At 29.7% G+C, this 26,442-nt stretch overlaps 2 protein-coding genes across 3 annotated transcripts; both read right to left on the reverse strand.

Annotated features, from left to right (window-relative positions):
* Window positions 1-1,128: 1,128 nt before the first annotated feature.
* Window positions 1,129-18,409, reverse strand: LOC145745497 (uncharacterized). The gene is made up of 17 exons (XM_082563591.1): window positions 18,282-18,409; window positions 17,519-17,629; window positions 17,093-17,449; window positions 16,525-16,635; window positions 16,277-16,408; window positions 16,014-16,164; window positions 15,762-15,901; window positions 15,320-15,466; window positions 15,034-15,183; window positions 14,396-14,539; window positions 4,381-4,515; window positions 4,133-4,281; window positions 3,413-3,495; window positions 2,797-2,947; window positions 2,328-2,433; window positions 2,018-2,184; window positions 1,129-1,469 (listed from the first exon to the last, which is right to left on the reverse strand). Exons 2-17 carry the CDS (start codon window positions 17,553-17,555, stop codon window positions 1,266-1,268), a joined length of 2,364 nt encoding a protein of 787 aa, XP_082419717.1. The 5' UTR covers window positions 17,556-17,629; window positions 18,282-18,409; the 3' UTR covers window positions 1,129-1,265.
* Window positions 18,410-18,759: 350 nt separating this feature from the next.
* LOC145745408 (uncharacterized) lies at window positions 18,760-26,425 on the reverse strand. Of its 2 annotated transcripts, none has more exons than XM_082563476.1 (16): window positions 26,228-26,425; window positions 25,958-26,036; window positions 24,356-25,744; window positions 24,099-24,188; window positions 23,537-23,647; window positions 23,166-23,245; window positions 22,818-22,970; window positions 22,154-22,288; window positions 21,824-21,926; window positions 21,496-21,668; window positions 21,244-21,334; window positions 20,878-21,054; window positions 20,362-20,562; window positions 20,129-20,272; window positions 19,532-19,687; window positions 18,760-19,283 (listed from the first exon to the last, which is right to left on the reverse strand). In XM_082563476.1, exons 1-16 carry the CDS (start codon window positions 26,284-26,286, stop codon window positions 19,161-19,163), a joined length of 3,264 nt encoding a protein of 1,087 aa, XP_082419602.1. In that variant the 5' UTR covers window positions 26,287-26,425; the 3' UTR covers window positions 18,760-19,160. The 2 variants fall into 2 exon arrangements, with proteins under 2 accessions (XP_082419602.1, XP_082419601.1); XM_082563475.1 differs by having other exon boundaries at window positions 18,760-19,286.
* Between the last annotated feature and the right edge of the window lie 17 nt (window positions 26,426-26,442).

The raw sequence follows: 26,442 nt of genomic DNA on the forward strand, positions 1-26,442 counted from the left end.
GCCTCTTTCGAAATGGCTAAGCGCCAGTTTTACCAACGTCGGTGGCGCCGGTAAATTATTTCACAATTTATCTACTCGCGAGTTTTGCCATTTCATTTTGCTTTTTTGGGACGTCAAACCATTAGACTGGCTTATGTGGGATTATATAAGTATAAGAAGTTGTGGATATGACGATTCAACCGTCGACTGTAAAGCTAAGAAAAAGGCAATGACAATTATACACCCGAAAAATTTGTTTATCCACAGAGGAAAGTTAGTGAAATTCACTTTCTTGTTATAATAATAGTTTTTAAATAAAGCATTTAAAACTGAAAATGGTATAATTTATTATTTTACTCATATTTTTTTAGAATATCATCCCGTTCTAATGTGATAAATGGGACGTGACACTAACCACAGGATGTTTTTTTCAACCATCTATCTAAATGTTTTACGTGGCTCAATAAATAAAAGAAAAAGGCGAAACAGCATTCACAAAATTTTATAATACAACATTGAGTTTACGAACAAACAACAGTTCGTGGAATTTCTATTAGAAACGTGAAGCTGTTTTTTTGTTAACGTATTTTTTTAATTGCCATAACCTGCCCATTCTAAATTCATATTGAACGCCCTAGTGCGCTCAGTCATTCGTAAATTACCTTCACAGTGCGGTATGTACTAATTATGGCATTATAATATCATAAAAGAAAATTATCTTGTTCTTTTAAAAATTTCAGTTAAAATCGTGCAATAACGCAAAAAACTTAAATAGCATCAAATTTTTGCTATAACGTATTATAGTTTAACTTATTTGCAACTAGAAATCATTAAAGCACATTTTTGTTATTGCTATTTATATGTATGTAACTTGTTGTGACTTCTATTTATTCTGATATTCTTTCTTGCATTTTTGATCCTAATGTTGCAAGAATTTTAAAAACATGCACGTAGGCTGAATTTACACAATTCTATTTTTAAAATAAGTGGTTTATAACCAACCTCTTTTGTCCAAATCACTTCTATTTTTTGCAAACATATGCACTTATTGCCGAATTATGTAGGATTTTCTTACCAGGAATAGTGGTAATGTCAAGTCCTATTCAATGATAATAAACTCTATTTAAAGTTAAACGTTACATGGGTATGTTTTATTCAATAAAATATCGTAGTAAGATAACTATCACATCTTGAATATATTAAAGTGATGCTGCATAACAATCAAAAACGTGTAATGATTACACAGCTTTAAACAAGAACCGGTTAGGGATTTTAATTTTTAAGTTTTATGAACACGAGGCATTGCTGTAGTCAGCGGTGCTTATCGAACCGGCAACACTCAGAATCCAATCCATAAAATAACTAATCTTTGTGTAAACACCGGGGGCATTTTTCTGGGCACAGGTTCTGCTTCCAAATGAGGTCACGCCCCATAGAATCCAATTACAACTCGAACAGCGTTGACACATCAACGGACCCCCACTATCTCCCTATATTTGTAAAACAAGAAAACCAGAAAAATTAATACAGTGAAGTTCAAAACGTTCTACAACTAGTACTCTTACAATTAAGTTTTAAACCCTAATGCTGTTTTTTTGTATATATCTTTATCCTCGATGTGGAAAGGACGAATGCGCGACCTAAACATAGAGTAACATCAGTTACTCCGACCCAGTCTCAAGTTGCCGGGGAAGTTTGGAATATTATAGATTATAATTGCCCGATAATTATGCTGCTAATTAAGTGCTGGATTAGCAAGGGATCATCTAGCGCCTTACTCAAGAACACTACAGCATGGGAGCAGTGAGGGTTAAACCCGCGACCTCATACTGTGTAACAAGCGTATCAACAAACAACGCTGCGTTGAGATGCTTTTGAGGTCAACGTGGAAATGCCATAGCAGGAATTTTTTAATGTGAAAAAACACCAAGATATGCTAACGATTGGTAATTCACCTTAAATCTAAAAACCAAATATACCATACAAGGCTTACCAGAAAAAAACACAAGGTATCGCTTTAAAAACAAGTTTCACTTACGCGGCAGGTATCTACAGTGCCAAACGCCCTGCCAGCACAAACCAAAAACGCGCCAATTAAGTCATGATTCGTGCTTGTTCTGTAGCGTTGGAGACAAAGCCTAAACGGTAAGATCTGTAATGGGACATCGTATAGCACTGAGGTTGTCTCCGTCGATGTCGGGTTCACTAAATTTAAAAAAAGTCACATATAATTGTTATATAAACTAGCTAAACTAAGTGTGTATGAATACAAGATGTTCCGTTAAAGTTAGTTGTTCAGAGTTTATGCATGAGTTAACGTTCTTTGTTATCCAGGAGCTGCTACTTACACGAGCCCCAGCCTGCTGCAAAACAAGTTGTGTCATCAGGAATATTTTCTCCATTAGGCAAGCAAATAGGAGAAACCCGGGAGCCCAGAACAGCTGGTTCATTCAACTGTAAAAATGCTTTTAATCCAACATTTTGTAAAACTTAAATGTTTTTGTATTAAATTTTAAATTGGGTTTGATACCCACTGCCTGCTGTAGTGCCCCTGTTGATAGCCCTATAAACAGTTTAAACTTCTGCTTAGCCAACACTTCATCATTAGTTTACTGGACAACTATAATCAATAATATTCCAAACTGCGAAAAAATAACTCATGGTCAGGGTAACTGATGTCACTTAATGTTAAGATCGTAAGTCAACCACTCTACATTAAGGTTCAAAATGTATAAAAAAAACAATACTCAACTAATAAAATCAATAACAACGATATTTAATACATTTTCAGAAAAAAAAAACAATTTTTGAGCTTACAATTAAAATGGCAATGTCGTACACTGGAAACTGATATTGGGGATGAATAACTATGCTTTGTACAGATTTCCTTTGCACATGAGCATCATCCATTCTGTTTAAATCCTGTATTCCAAGAACCACAGTCACTTGTGATACAGTAATGGAGTTACTGTAAAAGTAAAATAAACATATTATTTTAAAATTGTTCTAAAAACCTTATATTTATTGTGATTGAAGGCTGTAACCATGTAAGCTTAAAATAATAATATATAAATATTTTATAAACCTGCTATCCGAAAAAAAAGTTTACAAATTAATACATAAAAACCCCATCAATAATCAATCAAGTTAAATACTTTCTTATACATATGTTGCAAGGTAAACGTTTTACTAAACCATGAACTTTAACATATCAGCAATACATCAACAAGAGCCGAAGTGTTGGGGTGAGAACAACCCCTTTAAAAGGTCTTAGCGCCCTTGGGTTATGTGCTACAAACAGTACTAATACTATCAAAGTCAAAATGTCAAAGGCATATATAGATTGGGTCAGTAGTAACAAAATTTTCAATGTTAAGGCTGTGGGAACCAGTTTTTAAGAATAAAAAAATTAAAAAAAAAAGATTATTCCTACCTTATACAATGTGCAGCAGTAATTACAACATTCTCACTTATAAGGGTTCCACCACAAAAACCTGTTCCAATTATTAAGTAAGCCTAAAAGAAAAAAAAATAGTATAAACAACTATCTAATTAAAAAGTCAATTAGATGTCGACATAGAATTAATAGAAACACATTTCAAGCACCTATTTTAATTGGGTTTGTATTATACAAATAACAAAACAAAATTTTAAAAATATGAATTCAAAAACTTGGCAGCGTGGTGTAGTGGTAAGAACACTTGCTACACCACACATGAGGTCGTGGGTTCAATCCCCACTGATCTCATGCTGTAGCACCCTTGAGTAAGGCGCTATAAACGGTGCAAACTCCTGCTAAGCCAGCACTTAATCAGCAGCATAACTACCGGGCAATTATAGTCTCTATAATATTCCAAACTGCCACAGGCAACTTGAGACTGGGTCGGAGTAACTTATGTTACTCTATGTTTAATTCGGGCATTCGGCTTTCCCACATCGAGGATAAAGATATATACAAAAAAAAACTTAACAACTTACAACAAAAAATTTAAAAAAAAATCAAGATACAAAAAAGTTAATTAGTTTCTATACAATTAAATTACAAATTATACAGGTAATTTAAAACAGGAAAAAATACTTTCAATTAAAGATATGAGCTTAAAGAAATAGACAGCATACTTCAATTTAACAATAATTTAACTTAAAAGCTCACTATCCAAGGCCATGCCCCATTTTCAGATACAGATCCTCCGATAATACGACCGCCTCTTGGTCTTAAACCACAATTTTCAGTAATACTTGAATCACAACAACCCCGCCCGGTTGGTTGAAAAAATGGGACAAATGGTTCAAAACACGTTTCTAATTTGAAAAAAAAAAGGTTTTTTATTGTTAATGTTACTAGCAATTATTAAAAAAATAGACCAATCATTGAAAAATGTTAAAAAAGAACAGCCCGACCTTGACATTCCTGTTCTACAACGCAATCTTCATACTGATAGTTACAGGAATCTAAATTTGGATCGCAGTTTGTTTTTTTCACTCTTATACCTGGACCACAACTTCGTGAACAAGCACTCCAGACACCAAAATTCACTAAAAACATTGTAATGATAAAATAAATACAACTTTATTGTTTAGAACATTTGGTAATTATAACATTTGGTATGAAGTGTTTAAATAATATCTAAATACCATTATAATAACACTTTTTCTTCAAATTGTTTAAAAATTTGCAACTTTAATTAGTTTAGTATGATTAACAATTTGTTTGATCGGCTACAGATGGTAGCAACGTTACAAAAAGTTTTTTTACACTCTATATAACTAATATTAAATTAATTATAACAGTCAAGTGAATTAAAAGAATTAAAAAATTACTTTTTGTTAGGTGTTTAAAAGTTTAAGTATAAAGACTTAAGATCAGTTAAAATAATATGGTACAGTTTGTTTAAATTAATAGGTAACTTATAACTAAGCATTTGAACAGTTTACTGAGTAAACGGGATGAGTCAATACAAAACTAAATATAAAACTGAAGGTTCCTGATAAAGTCAACACCTTTACTTTGGATTGTTTAAATGCGTTACATTACATAAACGTTAAATTTTGAGCTAAATTATGTTTTCAGAAAAGTAATAACTGCTAAAAAACTGGTACTTAATATTATTTTACTATAATAAAAATAAAAAAGTCATTGAATTAGGGAATTATATATATTTACACAGAATATGGATAATTTCAAAAAAAAACAAGAAAAAAAACTTGCCAGTAGACTTAAAGATCAATTTTGCTACCTAAATGGAAGGGAAAAAAGCCAAAAAAAATCTGCAGAAATTTTTCACCAACTCGGTTTAATTTATAAAGAAAGAACAACCAACAAAATTAATCTACTAAAAAGTGCAGTTTTGTTAAATGCTGCAATAATACGCAAACCAAATAATGTGAAAGAAGTTCAAAAGGATTTAGCAAGGCTTTGTAGCTATATACTTGAAAAATCAAATGCTGTTAACAAAAATGCAAACCTAGTTGAAAGATCTAAATTGTTTTTCAAAGAAGTTGTACAGATGAGACAGTGGACAGATCAACATTTTCAAAAAAAATTTAAAATTGATGTAGAACAAATAAAGTACATGCAAAATCAAATTTCATATAAGTTTAAGACAATTTTGAAAAACATATCTGATTATTGTGTAAACATTATGGGAAGCCCTCCTTGTGCTTTTTCTTTAGTTGGACTTGGATCATTGGCTAAAAAAGAAGTAACTCCTTATTCTGATTTTGAACATATAATCGTGCTCGAAGATAGACTAACAGAAGAACACAAAACCAATTACTTTGAATGGTATTCAGTTATTTTTCAACTTATTTTAATTAATTTTGAAGAAATGATTATTCCCTTTGCTGCAATAGCAAGCCTTAACAACCCAGATAAAAAGGAGGACAACTGGTTTTATGATGTAGTTGGAAAATGTGGAATTAGCCCTGATGGCTATTCTTCATATGCTAGTAAAAACCCTCTAGGTTATAATGGCAAAGATTTTATAAAACCAGTAAGTGAAATGGTTAAATATTTAAACAGCAAAGAAGGCTACACTGCAAGTATATTGGCCGTGTCATGCTATGTTGCTGGTGACAAAGAAGTTTTTGAAAAATTTTCAAAAGAAATAAAAAGGGTAATTATACTCAGTGATACAGCTAAAGATTACCATGAGATTATTGAAAATCTAAATCAATATGAAGCACTAGAATGTTTGGCAAATTCATCGTTTGATGAAAAGTTTGATGTTAAACGTGCACTTTACCGAACAATGACTTTATTTCTTGCCGCGCTAGGTCGCATTAACAAACTTACAGAAGCAAGATCCAGTTATGACATTATTGAGCATCTTCAACAAAAGGAAATTATCTCAGAACATGATGCTAATTTGTTCAACTTCGCAATTTCTGTTGCTCACAAGGCCAGGCTGTTGGTGTACATGGAAAAAAAGAAACAATGTGATGTTTTGGAACAGACAGAAACAGAAAATGATTGGAATAAACAAATCATCAGTTTTATTGGATTAAAAAACATTATTTGTTATTTTAAAATTGCTCAATACTTTCAAACAAAGTACTTAAACTATCAAAACAAAAATTATGTTCCTCATGATGAATATGATATAAGGGGCCTTATTTTACTTCGCCTTAAAGAATATGAAGAAGCGAAGAAGTGTTTTGATTTAAGCCTGCAACATAATTTTAACAACTTTCAATATGAAAATGAAAATAGTAAAATTAACAAACAAAAGGCAACAAAAAATACACTTAAAATAAACAAATCTAGTGGTACAAATTTGAAACTTGACCAGCCCGTACCTAGTCTTATTAACACTCAAAAATGTGTTGACAATGATAACATACTTCATTACTGTGATCTTTTGGGAAACAAAGCAATTGCTTTAATGTGCCTTAAACAATATAATCAAGCACATGAACTATTTCTAAAGGCTATTGAAATTCATCATAAATTACCAGATATAGCAAGATATAATCACCATTTTGGAAACTGTTTAGTGGCTACAATAAAATGTCTTTATTTAGTTGAAGAAAATGTTTATAATGCAAAACAAAGCCAAGAGATTTTTGAAATGGGTAAGGAAATATGCTGTCGCTTACAAACTTCAAATATTGAGGTCTCCAAAGAAATGTTGTTTCATTTAAGCATTTCATATGCAGCTGGGTTAATCAGAAATTCACCACAAAATAAAACAAACCAAGTTAAGGCATTGAATATTTGTAAAGATATGGAGATGCTAATTAAATCTGCTGAAAGACCAAAATCAATTCACAAAAGACATGAATTTGAATTAATGTGTGTAAAATTAAAGTGTTATTTTCAATTTAAAAACTACAAAATTTGTTTACAAAAAAGTAAAAGGGCTTTAAGGTTATCACGAGAAATTTCATCCAACGAAAAAAGAGATGAAAATGTAATGAGTTGTTATTATTGGCTTGCAGAATGTTTGTTTACACTTAAAAAACCTAATGATGCCAAACAATATTACCTTAAGAGTAAAGAAATTTTAAATTATACCAAGCATGATTACAGCAAAAGCAAAAAAATTTTGAAAAACTTTTTTATAGCCAAGCAAAATTCCTCTGAACATGTAAAGTGTTGGGAAATTGAACAACATAGTGCACAGAATTACTCTAGAACTCCCCTTTTCATTTGGATAAATTTAAATTTTAACGAAGAACAGGACCAAATTGAAGAAGAATTAAACACAAAAATTGATTTGTGCAACAAAATAAAATAAGATTTTATTTAAAACTAGAATCACAAAACTTTTAAATTTTGGTAACCCTTTGCTAAAAAGTAACTACTTTTGGATTATTAAGTTTAGAATATTTGCGTTGTATAGTTTAAAACAAATATAACCTTCACTTTATCTTAACAGTAAGAAATAAAAATATGATGTTTAAACTTCTCTTAATTTTTTTTTGTGTATTTAACATAAACGATTAAATTTCCTTTGGCTTCTATTCTTTTTTGTTTATTTACAAGTGTAGTTTTTAACCACTGTTATATGTTTTTAGAAAAGTAATAACTCGTACAAAATACGTACTTAATATTGTTTTACTATAATAAAAATTAAAAAGTCATTAGAAGGAAACTTTCTGTACAAACACAGAATATGGATGAATACAAAAAAAAAACAAGAAAAAAAACTTGCCAGTAGACTTAAAGATCAATTTTGCTACCTAAATGGAAGGGAAAAAAGCCCAAAAAAATCTGCAGAAATTTTTCACCAACTTGGTTTAATTTATAAAGAAAGAACAACCAACAAAATAAATCCACTAAAAAGTGCAGTTTTGTTAAACGCTGCAATAAATCGCAAGAACCTCAGATAATTTTAGAAAGTGGTATTCAGTTATTTTTCAACTTATTTTAATTAACTTTGGAGAAATGATTATTCCCTTTGCTGCAATAGCAAGCCTTAACAACCCAGATAAAAAAGAGGACAACTGGTTTTATGATGTTGTTGGAAAATGTGGTATGTGCCCTGATGGCTATTCTCCAAATGCTAGCAAAAACCCTCTAGGTTATAATGGCAAAGATTTTATAAAACCAGTAAGTGAAATGGTTAAATATTTAAACAGCAAAGAAGGTTACATTGCAAGTATATTGGCCGTGTCATGTTATGTTGCTGGTGACAAAAAAGTTTTTGAAAAATTTTCAGAAGAAATAAAAAGAGTAATTTTACTCAGTGATACATCCAAAGATTACGATGAGATAATAGAAAACCTGAATCAATATGAAGCTCTAGAATGTCTGGCAAATTCATCATTTGATGAAAAGTTTGATGTTAAACGTGCGCTCTACAGAACAATGACTTTATTTCTTGCCGCGCTTGGTCGCATTTACAAACTTACAGAAGCAAGGTCCAGTTATGACATTATTGAACAGCTTTATCACAAAAAGATTATCTCACAAAATGATGCTTATAAGTTTAACTTTGCAATTTCTGTTGCTCACAAAGCCAGGCTAGTGGTATATACAAGCAAAATAGCTCAAGGTGATATTTTGGAATTGATAGAAGCAGAAAAAGAAAGTTGTGTTCAAGCAGGCAGTTTAATTGGAATTCACAACCTTGTATCTTATTTTAGAATTGCTCAAAATTTTCAAACAAAATACTTAAAACATCAAAACAAAAATTATGTTCCTCATGATGAATTGGCTATTGAGGGCCTTATTTATCTTCGCCTTAAAAAATATAAAACGGCAATTGTGTTTTTTGATGCAGATATAGCCCAGAATTTTAGAAACTTTTACTTGGAGCATCATAATTGGGAAATTGGCAAACAAAACTCAGAAAATAATACACTCAATATAAACAAATCTAGTGATATAAATTCACAAATTGATCAGCCCGTACAGAATCCTATTAACACTTATAAATGTATTAACTATGATAACCAACTTCATTATTGTGATCTTTTGGGAAACAAAGCAATTGCTTTAATGTGCCTTAAACAATATAATCAAGCACATGTACTATTTCTAAAGGCTATTGGAATTCATTGTAAATTACCAGATATAGCAAGATATAATCACCATTTTGGAAACTGTTTGGTGGCGACAATGAAATGTCTTCTATCAGTGAATTTGTATGATGCAAAACAAGCTCAAGACATTTTTAAAATGGGAAAGGAAATATGCTGTCGCTTACAAACTACAAACATCGAGGTCTCAAATGAAATGTTGTTTCATTTGAACATTTCACATGCAGCTGGGTTAATCAGAAATTCACCACAGAATAAAACAAACCAAGTTGAGGCATTTAATATTTGTAAAGATATGGAAGTGCTAATCAATTCTGCTGAAAGACCAAAATTAATTCACAAAAGACATGAGTTTGAATTAATGTGTGTGAAATTAAAGTGTTATTTTCTATTTAAAAAGTTTAGTATATGTTTACAAAATAGTAAACAGGCATTGAGATTTTCTCGGGAACTTTCGTCCAACGAAAAAAGAGATGACAATGTAATGAGTTGTTATTATTGGGTGGCAGAATGTTTGCTACAACTTAAAAAGCCTGATGATGCCAAACAATATTACCTTAAAAGTATGACAAATTTAAAGAATTGTATATATCTTGTTAGTGCACATATTTACTCCAAAATTGACTTATTGGGATTTTTAAATTTTGATGAAGAGCCAAAAACACATCAAAAAATTGAATCAGAATTACACAGAAAAATTAATCTATGCAACTCAATGATATATGATGTTAAAAAATAACGAGGAACTTAAAATTTTTTTATAAATTTTTGTATTATTTTTACTAAAAAGTAACCACTTTTTAATTATTGAATTTTAAGTATTTGGGTTGTGTAGTTAAAAACAAATGATATTTTCTGCAATATCTTAAAAGTATTAAATAAATATTATTGTGTTTAAATTTTTCTTTTTTTTATTTGATATTTCGATTCTATTAAGTATCTGTTTTCAAGTAATTTTAAGCAATACAATAAACCAACAAAATAAAAAAGTTTTTAACCATAAAATTTGTGACAATTTAAAATTTTCCTACTTATAATTTTATTATTATGCAAGATTAAATATAACAAAAGCTGTTAATTTTTTTCTATTATAAATGTTGTAGTACCACAGTTTACATAATACAGTCAACAGGTTAAAAAAAATACCTAAAATTTATAACATAAAAAAATAGGCATCTTAAGTTAATCCAATACTAAGTTAAAGTGACATTAATTCATTTAGCCATGCAACTGCCAAAAAAGTTTAAAGACATATTATTTGCAGATTACTGTAATTAACATGCAATTTAAAACTAACTAGTTAGGCATGTTTTTAGCCACTAGGGAATATCTACTTAGGACAAGAAATACACTTGAGTATAACACATAGCAATGTTTTATCATGGGGATGATCACTGTGTGTTTTAATAAGTTACTAACTATATTTTCAACGGTAAATATGTCATTTACAGGCAATGTTTACTTTTGATAGTGTAGTTTTCCTTTAATAGGGTATGAATAATACGAAACTCATTGCTATATCTTTAGTCAGTTAACATAACATGTAGTTATATTTGTTTAAAAATGTTAGGTTATTAATTTGTTACATTTTAGCTTCACTATTTTAGAAATAAAAATGGCTTAAAATAGTTAAACTAACTATAACACAAGTTGTATTCAATAACATCTTATTATAAAGAAGAATATGTAAATTAAATAATGGGATAAAGATATATATATATATATATATATATATATAACATGGAGGAATATAAAGTAAAACAAGAATATGAACTTGCCAGAAAGCTTAAACATCAAATTTGTTACCCAAACGGAAGGGAAAAAAATTTTGATGATGTTACATATTTAATGGTTCAAGTAGGTTGGAAAGAAAGAAAACATATAACTAACAACATAAATCGACGAACACAAAGAAGAATTAAACATAAATATTGTTACTCCAATAAAAATGAACTTAGCTATGAAAATTCTGCTTATATATTTCACCAATTGGGTTTAATTTATAAAGAAAGAACAGACAACAAATTAAATCTACTAAAAAGTGCAGTTTTGTTAAATGCTGCAATAATTCGCAAACCAAAAAATGTTAAAGAGGTTAGAAAAGATTTGGCAAGCCTTTGTAATTATATACTTGAAAAATCGAATGCTGTCAATAAAAATGCAAATCTAATAAAACGATCAAAACTATTCTTTAAAGAAGTTGAACAGATGAGACAATGGACAGACCAACAACTTCAGTACAAGCAAAGCCGAACGTCAGGGTTTAAGCGATACTCAAACCGAGATATTTTTCTCAAGGAAGTTGTACAAATGATACAATGTACAGATCAACAATTTCAAAAAAACATTAATGAAAATCAAATTAAAGAAATTAAAGATAAACAAAATCGAATTTCATATAAGTTTAAAGCAATCTTAAGAAACATATCTGATTATTGTGTAAATGTTATGGGAAGCCCTCCCTGCGCTTTTGCTTTAGTTGGACTTGGATCATTGGCTAGAGAAGAAGTAACTCCTTATTCTGATTTTGAACATATAATCGTGCTAGAAGATAGTCTAACAGAAGAACACAAAACCAATTACTTTGAATGGTATTCAGTTATTTTTCAACTTATTCTTATTAATTTTGGAGAAATGATTATTCCCTTCGCTGCAATAGCAAGCCTTAACAACCCAGATAAAAAAGAGGACAACTGGTTTTATGATGTAGTTGGAAGATGTGGAATTAGCCCTGATGGCTATTCTTCATATGCTAGTAAAAACCCTCTAGGTTATAATGGCAAAGATTTTATAAAACCAGTAAGTGAAATGGTTAAATATCTTAACAGCAAAGAAGGCTACACTGCAAGTATATTGGCCGTGTCAAGTTATGTTGCTGGAGACAAAGAAGTTTTTCAAAAATTTTCAAAAGAAATAAAAAGGGTAATTATACTCGGTGATACATCCAAAGATTACGATGAAATTTTTGAAAATCTTAATCAATATGAAGCACTTGAATGTCTGGCAAATTCATCGTTTGATGAAAAGTTTGATGTTAAACGTGCACTTTACAGAACAATGACTTTATTTCTTGCTGCGCTAGGTCGCATTAACAAACTTACAGAAGCAAGATCCAGTTATGACATTATTGAGCATCTTCAACAAAAGGAAATTATCTCAGAACATGATGCTAATTTGTTCAACTTTGCAATTTCTGTTGCTCACAAGGCCAGGCTGTTGGTGTACATGGAAAAAAAGAAACAATGTGATGTTTTGGAACAGACAAGAACCGAAAAAGATTGGAATAGACAAATCATCAGTTTTATTGAATTAAAAAACATTATTTATTATTTTGAAATTGCTCAATACTTTCAAACAAAGTACTTAAACTATCAAAACAAAAATTATGTTCCTCATGATGAATATGATATTAGGGGCCTTATTTTACTTCGCCTTAAAAAATATGAAGCAGCGAGGCAGTGTTTTGATTTAAGCCTACAACATAATTTTAACAACTTTCAATATGAAAATGAAAATAGTAAAATTAACAAACAAAAGGCAACAAAAAATACACTCAAAATAAACAAATCTAGTGGTACAAATTTGAAACTTGACCAGGCCGTACCTAATTCTATTAACACTCAAAAATGTGTCGACTATGATAACCAACTTCATTATTGTGATCTTTTGGGAAACAAAGCAATTGCTTTAATGTGCCTTAAACAATATAATCAAGCACATGAACTTTTTCTAAAGGCTATTAAAATTCACCATACTTTACCAGATATAGCAAGATATAATCACCATTTTGGAAACTGTTTGGTGGCGACAATGAAATGTCTTCTATCAGTGAATTTGTATGATGCAAAACAAGCTCAAGACATTTTTAAAATGGGTAAGGAAATATGCAATCGTTTACAAACTACAAACATTGAGGTCTCCAAAGAAATGTTGTTTCATTTAAGCATTTCATATGCAGCTGGGTTAATCAGAAATTCACCACAGAATAAAACAAACCAAGTTAAGGCATTTGATGTTTGTAAAGATATGGAGATGCTAATCAATTCTGCTGAAAGACCAAAATCAATTCACAAAAGACATGAGTTTGAATTAATGTGTGTAAAATTAAAGTGTTTTTTTCTATTCGAAAAGTATAATATATGTTTACAAAATACAAAGTTGGCATTAAGACTTTCCCAGGAAATTTCCTCCAACGAAAAAAGGGATGACAATGTAATGAGTTGTTATTATTGGGTGGCAGAATGTTTTTTACAACTTAAAAAGCCTGATGATGCCAAACAATATTACCTTAAAAGTAAAGAAAATTTTGATAATCGCTTAGTGGCATGTGGTGCACAAATGTACTCTAAAATTGATACTTTAACCTTTTTGAGTTTTAATGAGCAGTCAACAAAACATGAACAAATTAAAGAAGAATTAAACAGGAAAATTAATCTGTTAATTTTTCAATTTTAGAATTAAAGTTGAAATATTTGTGTTAAATCCAAAATATTTTCTTATGTTTAAACTGAAGAAATGCATTAAATAAAAATAAGTTGTTAAAAAAATTAGTTTTTCTATTTTTTACAATACAACCAATTAAGTTTGTTGTATTTTATCCCTTTTTTGTTTTTAAAGAAAAATTCAACATTTTTGATTATATTTATATAAATTTTTTAACTATTTTTCAAAATATTTTTTTTACAATCTTTAAACTGCCTACTCCAGGGTAAAATTATTACACCTAATTCTTTTTTTAAGGAGGAACTGATTAATTGCATTTGTTTAATGTTTGACCAGAAGACCAAAAAAACCAACAGGCTAATCTAGCAAACAGACCATTTAAATATACCCTAGAATAAACTAAATTACCTTAATCTAATTTTGCAATAGGCATTTTCGGCACTTTTTGTTTGACCAAATAATGTAAAAATTCAGGCAAATATCAAACCTGGGCAGTCCATGTTGTTGCATTGTCTTTCTTGTTGACCATAATCATTACAAGGTCCATTATTACATTCTCTTGTTCTAACCTGAACCCCTGGTCCACAAGCCTCACTACATTCCTGCCAGTTGTTCCACGTTAGCCAAGATGCTTAAAATAAAAAAAATTATTAAAAACTTAATCACAAAATGTTGAATTTTTAAGGATGTTCTTTAAATAGTCAAACTTTAGTGCCCTGGTGTTTATATACAACATAACTGTTACGCAAATTATTCTTTAATTAGTTGCTGTAGTAAAGCTGAATCTATAGCTTTAACCTAGGTCAATTATTGCTACCCCAACTTAAGTCACAAGGTGCATAACACTAAGTTTTATTTATTTACCTTTTTGCTACACACAGGCTATAAATCAATTAAAGAAATTATGGGTTTAAATAGGCGCCACACAGAACAATAATACCTTTGCATAAAAAAGATAAAATAGGCACTTTTACATGTGCATAAAAGTAAGCTACTATTTTAAAAAAAGGTAAGTTTGCAAGAAAACTTAGCAGCATTCCAAAAAAATATTAGAGCATACTTAAGCTGCCGTGTAAATGGGCCTACAGACCGGTGCTGTATAATAAAAAAATTAAAAAAACTTACATTGACATGAGTGAGTTGCACATTCCTCTTGCTCCGTTGTCACTTCATTGCCACATTGACCTTCAACACTGCAGCCTCGAGTTCGCATCCTGATCCCGGTGTCACACCCTGCGCTGCATAGCCCCCAGTTTCCCCAAGTATTCCAGTGAGCTGTTTTTATAAAAGCAGGTTATGAAGTTATTATAGTGTACATATTGTTAAAAATTTGTACCTAATAGTAGACATTTTATAATTAAACTTAAAAAAATAAACATTTTTTTTATTTAATTTTATTTCAAAATCTTACGTGCACAAGTCCCAGCATCGCAAACTTCTGACATTGTGCCATCGCCATCACAAACTAGTGGTTCAGGACATGTTCTAGTTCTTATCCGTGTTCCTTGCAGACAGTTAGCATTGCATTGACCCCAACTTCCCCATTCACTCCATGTTCCTTGAAAAATGGTCGTAACTTTAATATGTGACTTAGTGGGTAAGCCGTAAGCAGCAGCAATTTTATTTTTTTAACCCCTCTAATTCATTGAATTATTAGGTTAGGTGCTTAAAACACATGAGAACAAAACAAATTATTAAGTGAGTGATAAGGCAACAACAATATAACTTGTTTAATACAACTATAGATTAATCAGTATAATCAAAGTAACCATATATTCAGGCCACTGTATTTTTTTAAAACATTAATACATAAGAATATTAAAATAAACTCTTCGAAGCAATCTTATTCATACCGCAATTCTCACAATTTGTACAGATGCCACATGAAAGAGGGCAGTTGGTTATACCGAACGACACTTGGCAGGACACAGTACCCTTAATATTGGGACAATAAACTGAAAATCGGTCTATACAATCTTCTTTACAGGAACACCTATAAAAAATTTTTTCAATACTTGGATATTTTTTTAAATCTGTAGCAATTCAAATAGCTTTTGCTAATGTTATAAAGTAAGAATTTTTATAAACAATGTTGTATCACTTACAGGCAAATTGGGCCGTTTAAACAAGTTTTGACTTCGCTTGCTTCTCCATCACAGGCATTATTGGCACTGCAAGTTCTTGATCTTATAACTTCTCCCCTACCACAGGTGACTGCACAACTTGACCAAGAGCCCCAATTAGTCCAAGAACCAACTAAAAATTTTATTTTATGCCGATAAATCTCTACCACATATTAAAGGTCAAGTTAAAAATGTTTCTTTAAAAAACAATAAGATTTATCCTTGCTGACACAACTTAAAAAAACCTTGTTGTGGTGTAGTGGTTGGTGTCGTGGTTGGTGTCGTTGTCGTAGTTGGTGTCGTTGTCGGTGTCGTAGTTGGTGTTGTAGAAGTTGTTGTAGAAGTTGTTGCTGGTGTTGAAGTCGTAACAGTATTTGCTTTATTAAAAACAATATATATTTGTTTGATAATTAAAGAAGTATTTTTTTTTTTTGTAGTATATATATACTTATAATTTAATAAAAACATTATCAAAATAAAAAAAATATTTTACCGCAATCGGGAAAGCAAGTCTTGTAACAGGTTCTGCGCATGTAACTTTCATATGTAGGATTTAGGCAAAAACGTTCCCAGTTCGTACAAGATGCATACTTGTCAGAACACTCTAGCAGGTCATAAAGTAGAGTTAATTATTTAAAAAACCGGCAGCGTGGTGTAGTGGTAAGAACAATTGCTACACCACACATGGGGTCGTGGGTTCAATCCCCACTGATCTCATGCTGTAGCGCACTTGAGTAAGGCGCTATAAATGGTATGAACTCCTGCTGAGCCAGCACTTAATCAGCAGCATAATTACCGGGCAATTATAGTCTCTATAATATCCCAAACTGCTACAGGCAACTCGAGACTGGGTCGGAGTAACTGATGTTACTCTATGTTTAAGTCGCGCATTCGACTTTCCCACATCGAGGATAAAGATATATACAAAAAAAAAAAAAAAAAAAAAAAAAATTAAAAATAAAAATAGAACTTAATTATCCAACTATTTTTAGTTTCCTATCTTTAACTTTCAAGATACTAAACTTTAATCATGAACAGTTATTGGTGTTTAAATTAGTTACCTTGTTGCATTGTACTAGGCATTGTTGTAGGTGAGGTAGTGGCTGGTGTTGTTGTTGGTGTCGTAGTCGGTGTTGTAGTTGGAGTCGTGGTTGGTGTCGTAGTTGGAGTCGTAGTTGGAGTCGTAGTTAGTGTTGTAGTTGGTGTCGTAGTTGGTGTCGTAGTTGGTGTTGTAGTTGGTGTCGTAGTTGGTGTTGTGGTTGGTGTTGTGGTTGGTGTGGTAGTTGGTGTGGTAGTTGGTGTGGTAGTTGGTGTGGTAGTTGGTGTTGTGGTTGGTGTCGTGGTTGGTGTTGTACTAGGTGTAGTGGTGGGTGTCGTAGTCGGTGTTGTGGTTGGTGTTGTAGTTGTCGCACCATCGCCTGCACAATAAAAAAATAATATTAAAATTCTATATAGATAAAACTAACTGTCACATAAATTAAACTGACCACAGATCTTGCAAGTTTTTGGGCAGGTTCTTGTCATGTAATCTTTATACACATCTGAATTACAAAATGGTTCCCAAACAATGCAGTTTGATGGATATCTGTCTACGCATTCTAAATATAACATATATGTTTGACTGCATCGAAATACAAAATCTTTTATAGAGTCATTTAGTTTACTACAAAACCTACCTTGAGCATTTATTTTAAAAAAGACAGTGCACAAAATCAATAGTATTTTTAAAACGAAAAACATAACGTTTGTTATATAGCCTATATTACTAATTTCTGTTAAAATTTTATTTGGAACGGAATTTCTTAACTTTATATATACTTTAAAATTATTTTTTTTTTTATAAAATACTACAAGAGCAATTCAAAATGTTTAATAATTGAAAAAAAAATTGAAAAAAAACACTATAAGAATATCAGACTGTAAGCTAATCTACTATAAAGTCTTTAAGCTGTATAACTGGTGTCATTAAATAAAACAATAATAAAATACAGGAAACAAATGATATTCAATATATACTATTAACATACAGACAAACCTTAGAAAAGATAGAGTAAAACATATTACAAATTGAAATAACAATTATTCTTTGTTTTTAAAATATATAAAAAATATACTTAATGTTAATATTTTTGAAGTGTATATACGACTTTGTATTATTTTACATTAAAAAAATTAGATTAAATATACGTGAACAGATGAATATTTAGTATACATCAACCTAGTTAATCAGCTATTTACATTAAAACTTACCCTTTAATTTCTAGAAATCTAATCTAAGTTCGTAGTCAAGAAATTTGATTTGTAAATAGATTTGAACACATTGTTCAATACGTAATTGTACAGTTACATACATTAGTATGCCTGCATGAATCGCAAGTTATCATCATTTTTTTCTTTACCTTTCACAAACAACTTTTATTCAACTGCGTGAAAAAATCAAACACGTGAAACGTAAAGTTCGAAAGGGGAGTCCCCTAATAAAACAAACTTTCAGACCACGTGACCCTGACTTTCATGAAAATTTTGACGGATTTAGGGCCGCTTTAAATGTGTTTTATTTAGTTTTTTATAGCTAACAAAAACATTTTTCTATTGATAACAATTTTACTGTAAACCGTTAAGCCCAAAATAAAAAACACTTTTTCAGTTTTTAAAAAAGTTGTATTTAAATTTGAAGATAAGAACTCTTAATTAAGAAAAGTGAATAAGATAGAAATTAACTAAAGGGAAAGAAAAACAACTAAGAATAAGGTGAACAGTGAAATACTGAAAAAGTACTACAAAAGTCAACCATAAAAAATAAATCTCACGAATAAAAATAGTAGAACCAAATATGCCGATACAAAACGTACAAAAAATTAAAAAGCAAATTTTTAAATAATTAAATACTATTTCTGTTTAAAAATAACAAAAGTTGGTAATTTTTCGATAAATACCACCTGGTTACCCTTTTTTATTTTATGACATGAAAATCGTGATGGCATCACGTCATGAAACATGACAATACATCATAACATAAACATCATGAACACATCACAACATGAAAGTCATTTTTTTTTTAATCGTGACATGAAAATCATATCCTCAACTAAATCATGTTATGATATTTAAAAATACATCGTGAATGCATCATGTTGTGATACTCATGAGATCCAGGTCTTCGGATATGAAAGAATCTTCATGATCTGGTGATTGACTTTCACTCACGTAATTTGCATTAACTTTACTTTCACAGAGATACTTGAATATTCCCTGCTAGAATAATTACAAAAATGTGTTTTTTTTTAGGTACATTTAGTATTAACATTTACATGTCAATAATACAGTTTTATAATTTAGTTTTTCATATTTAATTTATTTTTAATCAATTTAAAAAAATTTCTTTAACAATATTTTTAGTTATAACATTCCAGAAGTTGGGCTAAATGATCAAAAGAAATTGAAAAAAAAATTAAAATCTATCTACGCGCTGCTCATAATTATATTTTAAATATACTCACAGTTGATTTTGGTTTCGGAAGTTGTCTTAGTTGGGATGTCAACTTGTCGTGAATTATTCGAAGATAATTTTTAAATTCAAAACAATACAAACGACGATCATCACGAATTGTACTATAACAAAACCAAACGTTTTCCAAAATTCCTTCCAGAAATTTCTAAACATTTTTTAAAAGTTTTTTATTACACATAATAAAAAATTATGCTGAAAAATAGGAAAATATAAAAATTTCTTTGATGTAATGAAGTTAAATTTTATGTAAATCTAGTAAATCGTTATTAAAAAATTATGTTTATTTTTAAACTAAACGATATATTGTTTTTTTGGTCCACGGTCAAATAATAGCAACCCATAAGGTGGTATAGTAAGTTACAAATCTATATACAATAAAGCTATTTGAACTACAAAAAAGTATATATATATATGTAAATGTATGTCCAATTTATGGGCCTGCTAATTAAACAAAACTGTCACTTGTGGTGCACTGGTAAATTATCGCAGGCAAATATTAGTTGCAAGGTGTGGCCATATTACAACAATTAAAGTGCAAGCTGTAGGGCAGGCTCTACAGTCGACTAGTATACTGAAAAACATTTACCCTATTTTTTGGAAGAACATGTTCATTCCCTACACTGTGTTGTAACATAAGAAAGCAAACCCAAAAAATAATAAAAAGTTTTCGGTTTGTATCGGTATTAGATTGGGATTTCAACTTGATTTGATTCGAAAGGTTTTGCAAGGGCTAAAAAAAACAATAAAAAGTTAAAATTTGTTACAATATAAATTATCCAAGTTTTAAAGCTTCAAATAAAAATTGGCAAAAAGATTTACCTCAAAATCAGCGGTATCTATTCCATTAGGCACTATTAAACTAGGATCTTTGTTTTTCAATATTATTTCAAGAACAAATTGGCTAATACTTCGTTTAAACTGCTGTGATCTTACACTGCTAGAGGGCAGCAATGAGCAAATATGCTCGCATATTTGAAAATCTGTGACCTTTTCAAGAAGAGTTTTAGTGCTTGACAATCTCTAAAAATAAAAAACCAAGAAAATCAATGTAGGAATAAAGCGTAAAACTTATTTTTGCATAACAGTTAATTTTTAACAATCTAATAAAGCTGAGTGCCTGATGTGTTTATTAATGTCTAATCTGAAAGCCTATCAAAATAAAAAAATGCCACTTGTGGTGCGAAAGTGAATTATCACAGGCAAAAATTAGTAAAAAGTTGCGACCATATTACAACAAATAAAATTCGGTTCATAGGGTAAGCTATTGACTATTACATATTAATAAAATTAGTTTTACATATAATATTAAACATTGTTATTGTAAAAATAACTTACCACTGTGGGCCAGTCAACCACTTGATCTAACAAGGCTAGTATTGCCTCATTTAAGCTATGTTGAATGTTATATAGAATGGTTTTTGATGTAAGTAATTGACTGAATAGCACAATAAATATAGGTAGGTCTATGTCAGTGAAACATGGTATATTGTATTCAACTAAGCTTGCAAAAATCTAAAAAAATTAAAAAAATTTTGGCATTTTTTTTTTAAATAAAAACAAACTTGGCATTTTTTTAACAAAACTGAACAATATGTTTTTTCTTCTTGAAGTAAGGTTATTTTTACAGCTTATACATAGAATTAAATATGTTACTCCAACCCAGCCTTAAGCTAACAGCATTTAAAAATATATTAAAATTACCTTAATTATTGAGGACAAAGTTCTTGATATCATTTGAAGACTGACATTTTTTCGTTTACAAATTCGACAATTGTTGTTATTTAATTTGGGGCTAAAATTATTAAAAAAAAGTAAAAAAAAAACAATCAACATAACTTTACTAACAAAACTAAAGTAAATAATACATTTTACATTACTTGTAAAAAATCTTGTTTTTTATTAAAAAAATATATATATTTACCCAATAAATTAATTTAGTCTAAAAATTAATACCTGCATTTTTTGTCACTCATTTTTACTCCAACATTCAAAAAAACCTGATTAAAAGTTTCGTTATACAAAGCAGACTGTTTTTCGTTGCATGTGAATGTTGCAGATTTAATTAATGTCAGTAAAATTCTTTCAATCGAGTTTACGATCTCGTAATCATAGTAACACGACATCAACTAAAAAAAATTAAGATAAAATGCAAAAAAAACACATACAGTCCTCATATTTTTTTATAGTTAGTTTGCTGAAAATTAAAAAATATTATGACAAAATATAAAGACTTCACAATATGAATATTTAGCACATTAAGAATTATACTACATAAATTTACCTTTATCAGAAAAACAACTAATTCTTCATTATTTTTACAACCGATTGTATCAGGTTGAAAATTTTTCATGCGAAGATGATGTAACATGCTATCCAAATCCAACCTAAAATAACAACTATGTTTGATTATGGGTCTTCAAAAAAATAGCTGTTGGTGGTGAGCAGGTCATTACTATGGGCATATATTCGTTGTAGCCAATTTACAACAACCGATTTATAGTAACTGACTAAATAGGTTAAATGCAGCTTTCTGGGTGATTATATACCACTTTACAATTATCTTGTTTTAAGATCCTTGCAAACATACTGTAACTAAACAGTAAATTTTTACCCTTTTTGTTTTTCAGGAAGGCTGTTTGTAATAGTGTGTGGGCAAAATTGGCAAAATACTTGGGCTCGTGAGAATAAATGAAGGTTTGGTAAGGTTGTTGAGAGACCCTGGCAATATTCAGACGTATCTACCATTCTGTAAAACAAACAAATAAACTTTCAAAATTGTAAAATTAGACAGGTTAGGTTAGTAAAACATTTACAAAAAAATTACCCTAATAAAGAGAACTCTCTACCAAAGGTTTATTTCATTTCACAAACAAAATTAACAATGTTTTACATAATTTTTATTTGACCCATGTGTCATGTGTGTACAACTAACTAGAGTAACTTTTATTACATAATAGCACGGTAACAAAGAAAAATTACCAGTTTGGTGCTTTTTTGGATGTTTTTAAAGATGTTATTTGTGTTTTACAATAGTGGTTAAAAAAATTGAGTTACCTCATAATATTTATAACAAAATATATTAAAATCAAATGGAAAGTTAATTATCAGCCAAAAAAATCAATATTATTTAAACAAAAAAGACCATAAGCCTGAATTAAATTACATATGGGACTCTATGTCTAGGCTGTGAACTAGACCATATTAAATGGATGATAAATAATTATTAAAAAAATATTAAACTTTGAATTTTGATTAAAAAAATGATTTAATTTTACCTTTCCATCATGGCAAGTTTTCCAGCATCTTCCGGACTTCCAGGATCACTAAGATTGTCCTCCTTCTCTTGGTCCTCATCATCAAAATGTCTGGCAACTCCCCCTTTGTGGATGTCACTCAATAATTCAACCTCCATGGACTTTACTTTATCACTAAAAAAAAAAAATTAAGATATTCAAAAAAGAGAATTGAAATTTTTAATTAAATAACAGATAGATTTTATAAAAAAATACAATAACATACTAAAAGGATTTATTGTTCATGCCATTTGTTTCTTGGTATTAAACGTTTAAATACAAGGGCTAAAATAATATATCTTGTTGAAAACTATTTGTTTACAAAAATACCTTTTAGCTTTATCTTGAATCATACGTTTTAAGGTAAATTTAATTTTTTTTGGTTTTTGCTCCTTTTCATTCGATTGTTTCTAAAAATAAGTATAACAATCATAATAAAAATTACAAAACTTACAAATAATAAAAATTTTCAGTAAAAAAAATAGGCTCAAGCAAAAATTTGGTGATTAAATTCATAGATGTTTTAAAGATACAAAAACTTTATTATTTTAAATAATGTGCAAGAGGCCGTAATAAATATATGAGCTTAACCAGCTAACAATAGAAAGGAAATACGATATATATAATAGTGCTATAGAAGAAGCGTAGTGCCTAGCATTTTGTAATAAGACACTCAAAAAGTTAGCTTAATAAAATCTTACTGGTGATAGCTGACTGGTGTCGAAATAGATTTCAGAGTCTTTGAAGTTGAGTTTACGAAATTTTGTGCTCCGAGGTGTAAGAGGACATTCACCTTTTAATAAGTTTAATTTCTGTAAAAAAAATTGATAAACACATTTATTTTTATTCTTTTTTATTTTTTGTATATATTTATTTTTCATGTGGACTTTATAGCCTTAACATTGAGTTACATTTGCTACCCTGACCAAGTCTCAAGTTGACTTAGACAGTTTTGATTATTAAAGATCAAAATTGCCAAAATTTTATCTGCCAATTAAAATTTGTCCTAGTTGGAGTTTTATACTTAAGGGCATTATAGCATAAAAGCTGCTAAGATTGAACCAAGGACCTCATGTAGTAGATGTAGACCTCATGTAACCAAGGACCTACACCTATATACATAAATATATAATACTGTCCATGCCTATATTCAGGTTTGATCAACAAAAATTGTATTTTTAAATATTTTATCTTATACAATCTATAAAAAGGATTATAAATATAATGAAAGGGTCCCAGAGTAAGGTAAAAATAATTTTATACCTGTAATACAACTCGTGGACTGCAATTTAAATCTTGTGACCAATTTAACGAGTCTTGACTTGATTTCAATGGAGAAGCATACAGGTTATTCTAAAACATAAATCATGTAGTTGTTTACCTATTATGCAATATAAGGAATGCAGTTAAATAAATATTTAGACATTATTATAGCTTTTTATTGTTTGCACAAAAAGCCCAATTTCATGTAAGCCTATTATTAAAAAACTTTTGTTTTATTATAAAAATTGCACATTTACCTTAACTAAGAAATTGTCCTTTTCGCAATTGTTGTTAGAAAAGTCACTGTCTTTACCATCATACAAATTTTCTTGTGAACTTGAATTGTCAATATCAGAAAAAACATTGTTAAAATGTGAACTATCTTGATTTCTAGCCTCAATATGTGTGTCAAAGTTAGCCATATCCATATCATTTAAATGTAAGTTATCATGATCTGAAGTACCATTAGTTAAAGGAGATACACCAGAGCTTAGAATCAGTGGATCTTTTTTCAGCAAACTGACTTCGTGTTTCTTATTCGAGGGTGTTTCAGTTGTTTTTAATGGTTTAAAACCATTAAACATTCCGCTCTTTTCAACAGAAGTACTCGTGTTGTTATCACTTTCTTGAGCTTGAAAAACTGGCAAATTATTTAACTCATCATCCGAAGAAAAAGAACTGTTGGACGTACTCCTTTTTATGTTGGTGTTGTCAGTAAACAAATCGTAAATATCTAATTCTTCAACAGGAGAAGCATGTGAGCTATTTCTTTCTAGAGATTTCCAAGATTTAGGCGAGTTATCAATAGATTCATTTCCATTTATGTTATTTGTACCTTCATTATTAATCTCAGAGTGTTCTTTTTCAGTTTGCAAAGTTAAATTAGTTTGTAAAGTTAAAGAATTATTTATTTTTGCTTTTTCTGTTAAACCTGCAAGGTGTTTAGTGGGCAAGGATGTGGATTCTTCTACTTTTTTTGATTCTTGAATAATATCTATGTCATGCATTCTTTTAATATTCATTGACATAGAAGCAGGACTAACTAATTGGCTATATCCAGAGGAATGTAACTCTTTAGTAACACTTTTGGTTTTCATAATATTGTCATTTAATTTTTTTTCCATGTTGTTTTTTCCGACAACTTTTTTAGCTGTAACATTGTCCAAACCATAAATTTTATCATTGAAAGTATCGTTATTTTCTCTATCACCATTTACTAAGTTTAAACTACCTGTATCAACTTGCATAGATTCATTGTCAGAAGAATTGTAGCTTAATGGTGGAGTCACAACTTGAGGTTCTATGTTATCGGTTTTTATTTTCTTAGAACTGTTAAGAGAAGAAAATAAACCTTTGCGCTTAATACCTTGTGAAGAATTTTTGTTAGTGTATTTTGCATGTTTTGTGTTGGACCTATTAGTCGCCAATTTTTTTTCATTATCTATATTCTCCCATGATTTAACTGCTGACCAAATGTTGCGATTTGTACTGCTAGGCAAATTTTCGTCAACCATTTTATTTTTGCTTTTTAAAGTAGATATTTGGCGTTTAAAGTTTTTTGATGATTCTAAATTAGTAAGATCGATCACGCTTGGCTTATCATCTGTACCGGAATGTTTTCTATATTTTGGTTTAACTTTTGCGCTCTAAAAAACATAATAAAAGTATACTTATATAATATTGCTAGTAATGCAAAAAATGTTTCGTACATTAAATACATAACAGATAATATAAATGAATTATCATTGAATATTTTATATATATATACTTTTTTCACTAAAAAAAAATTTTTTAGAAAAAGCGTAAATATTTAACAAAAAAACATTGCACTCAAAGTGAAAGTGAAAATTTTAACTTACCTTTGTTTGACTTGTATGCTTATTATTAACATTTGAAGCAGATGCTGTGAACTCAAAGTAATTTGTTATAGGATTTTTTCTGCAAGAAAATATCGTTTAGTAGTTAGTAATATTATAAATTATATGTCAGTATGTAATTACATACAGACACCTGCTGCAATAAATGCTACAAAAATTAGTTTAATTTCATAAAAAAAGATAAAGTTAATGATAAATTTAGTTACTTTTAAAAAAAACTAAGTATAAAATAAAAAAGTAAATAATGAAAACCTTTTGTTCGTAGATGTTGAAATATTCTTTAACTTGATATTTTCGTTCGCAGTATTCATCGTCTGATTGTAAAATCTCACTGTCAGACTGTCAGAACGGTCGAATTTAACGGTTGAAATATTCTACAACAGAGTTTAGTTGTTTTTTTAAAGCCAACATTTTAGTAAAACATTTTTTAATCGTTTTTTTAACTACAAGTTCCTCGTAACGATAAA

The sequence above is a fragment of the Corella eumyota genome, chromosome 3 (genome assembly GCF_963082875.1).
Source record: "Corella eumyota chromosome 3, kaCorEumy4.1, whole genome shotgun sequence".
In the NCBI taxonomy this organism is placed as follows: Eukaryota; Metazoa; Chordata; class Ascidiacea; order Phlebobranchia; family Corellidae; genus Corella; species Corella eumyota.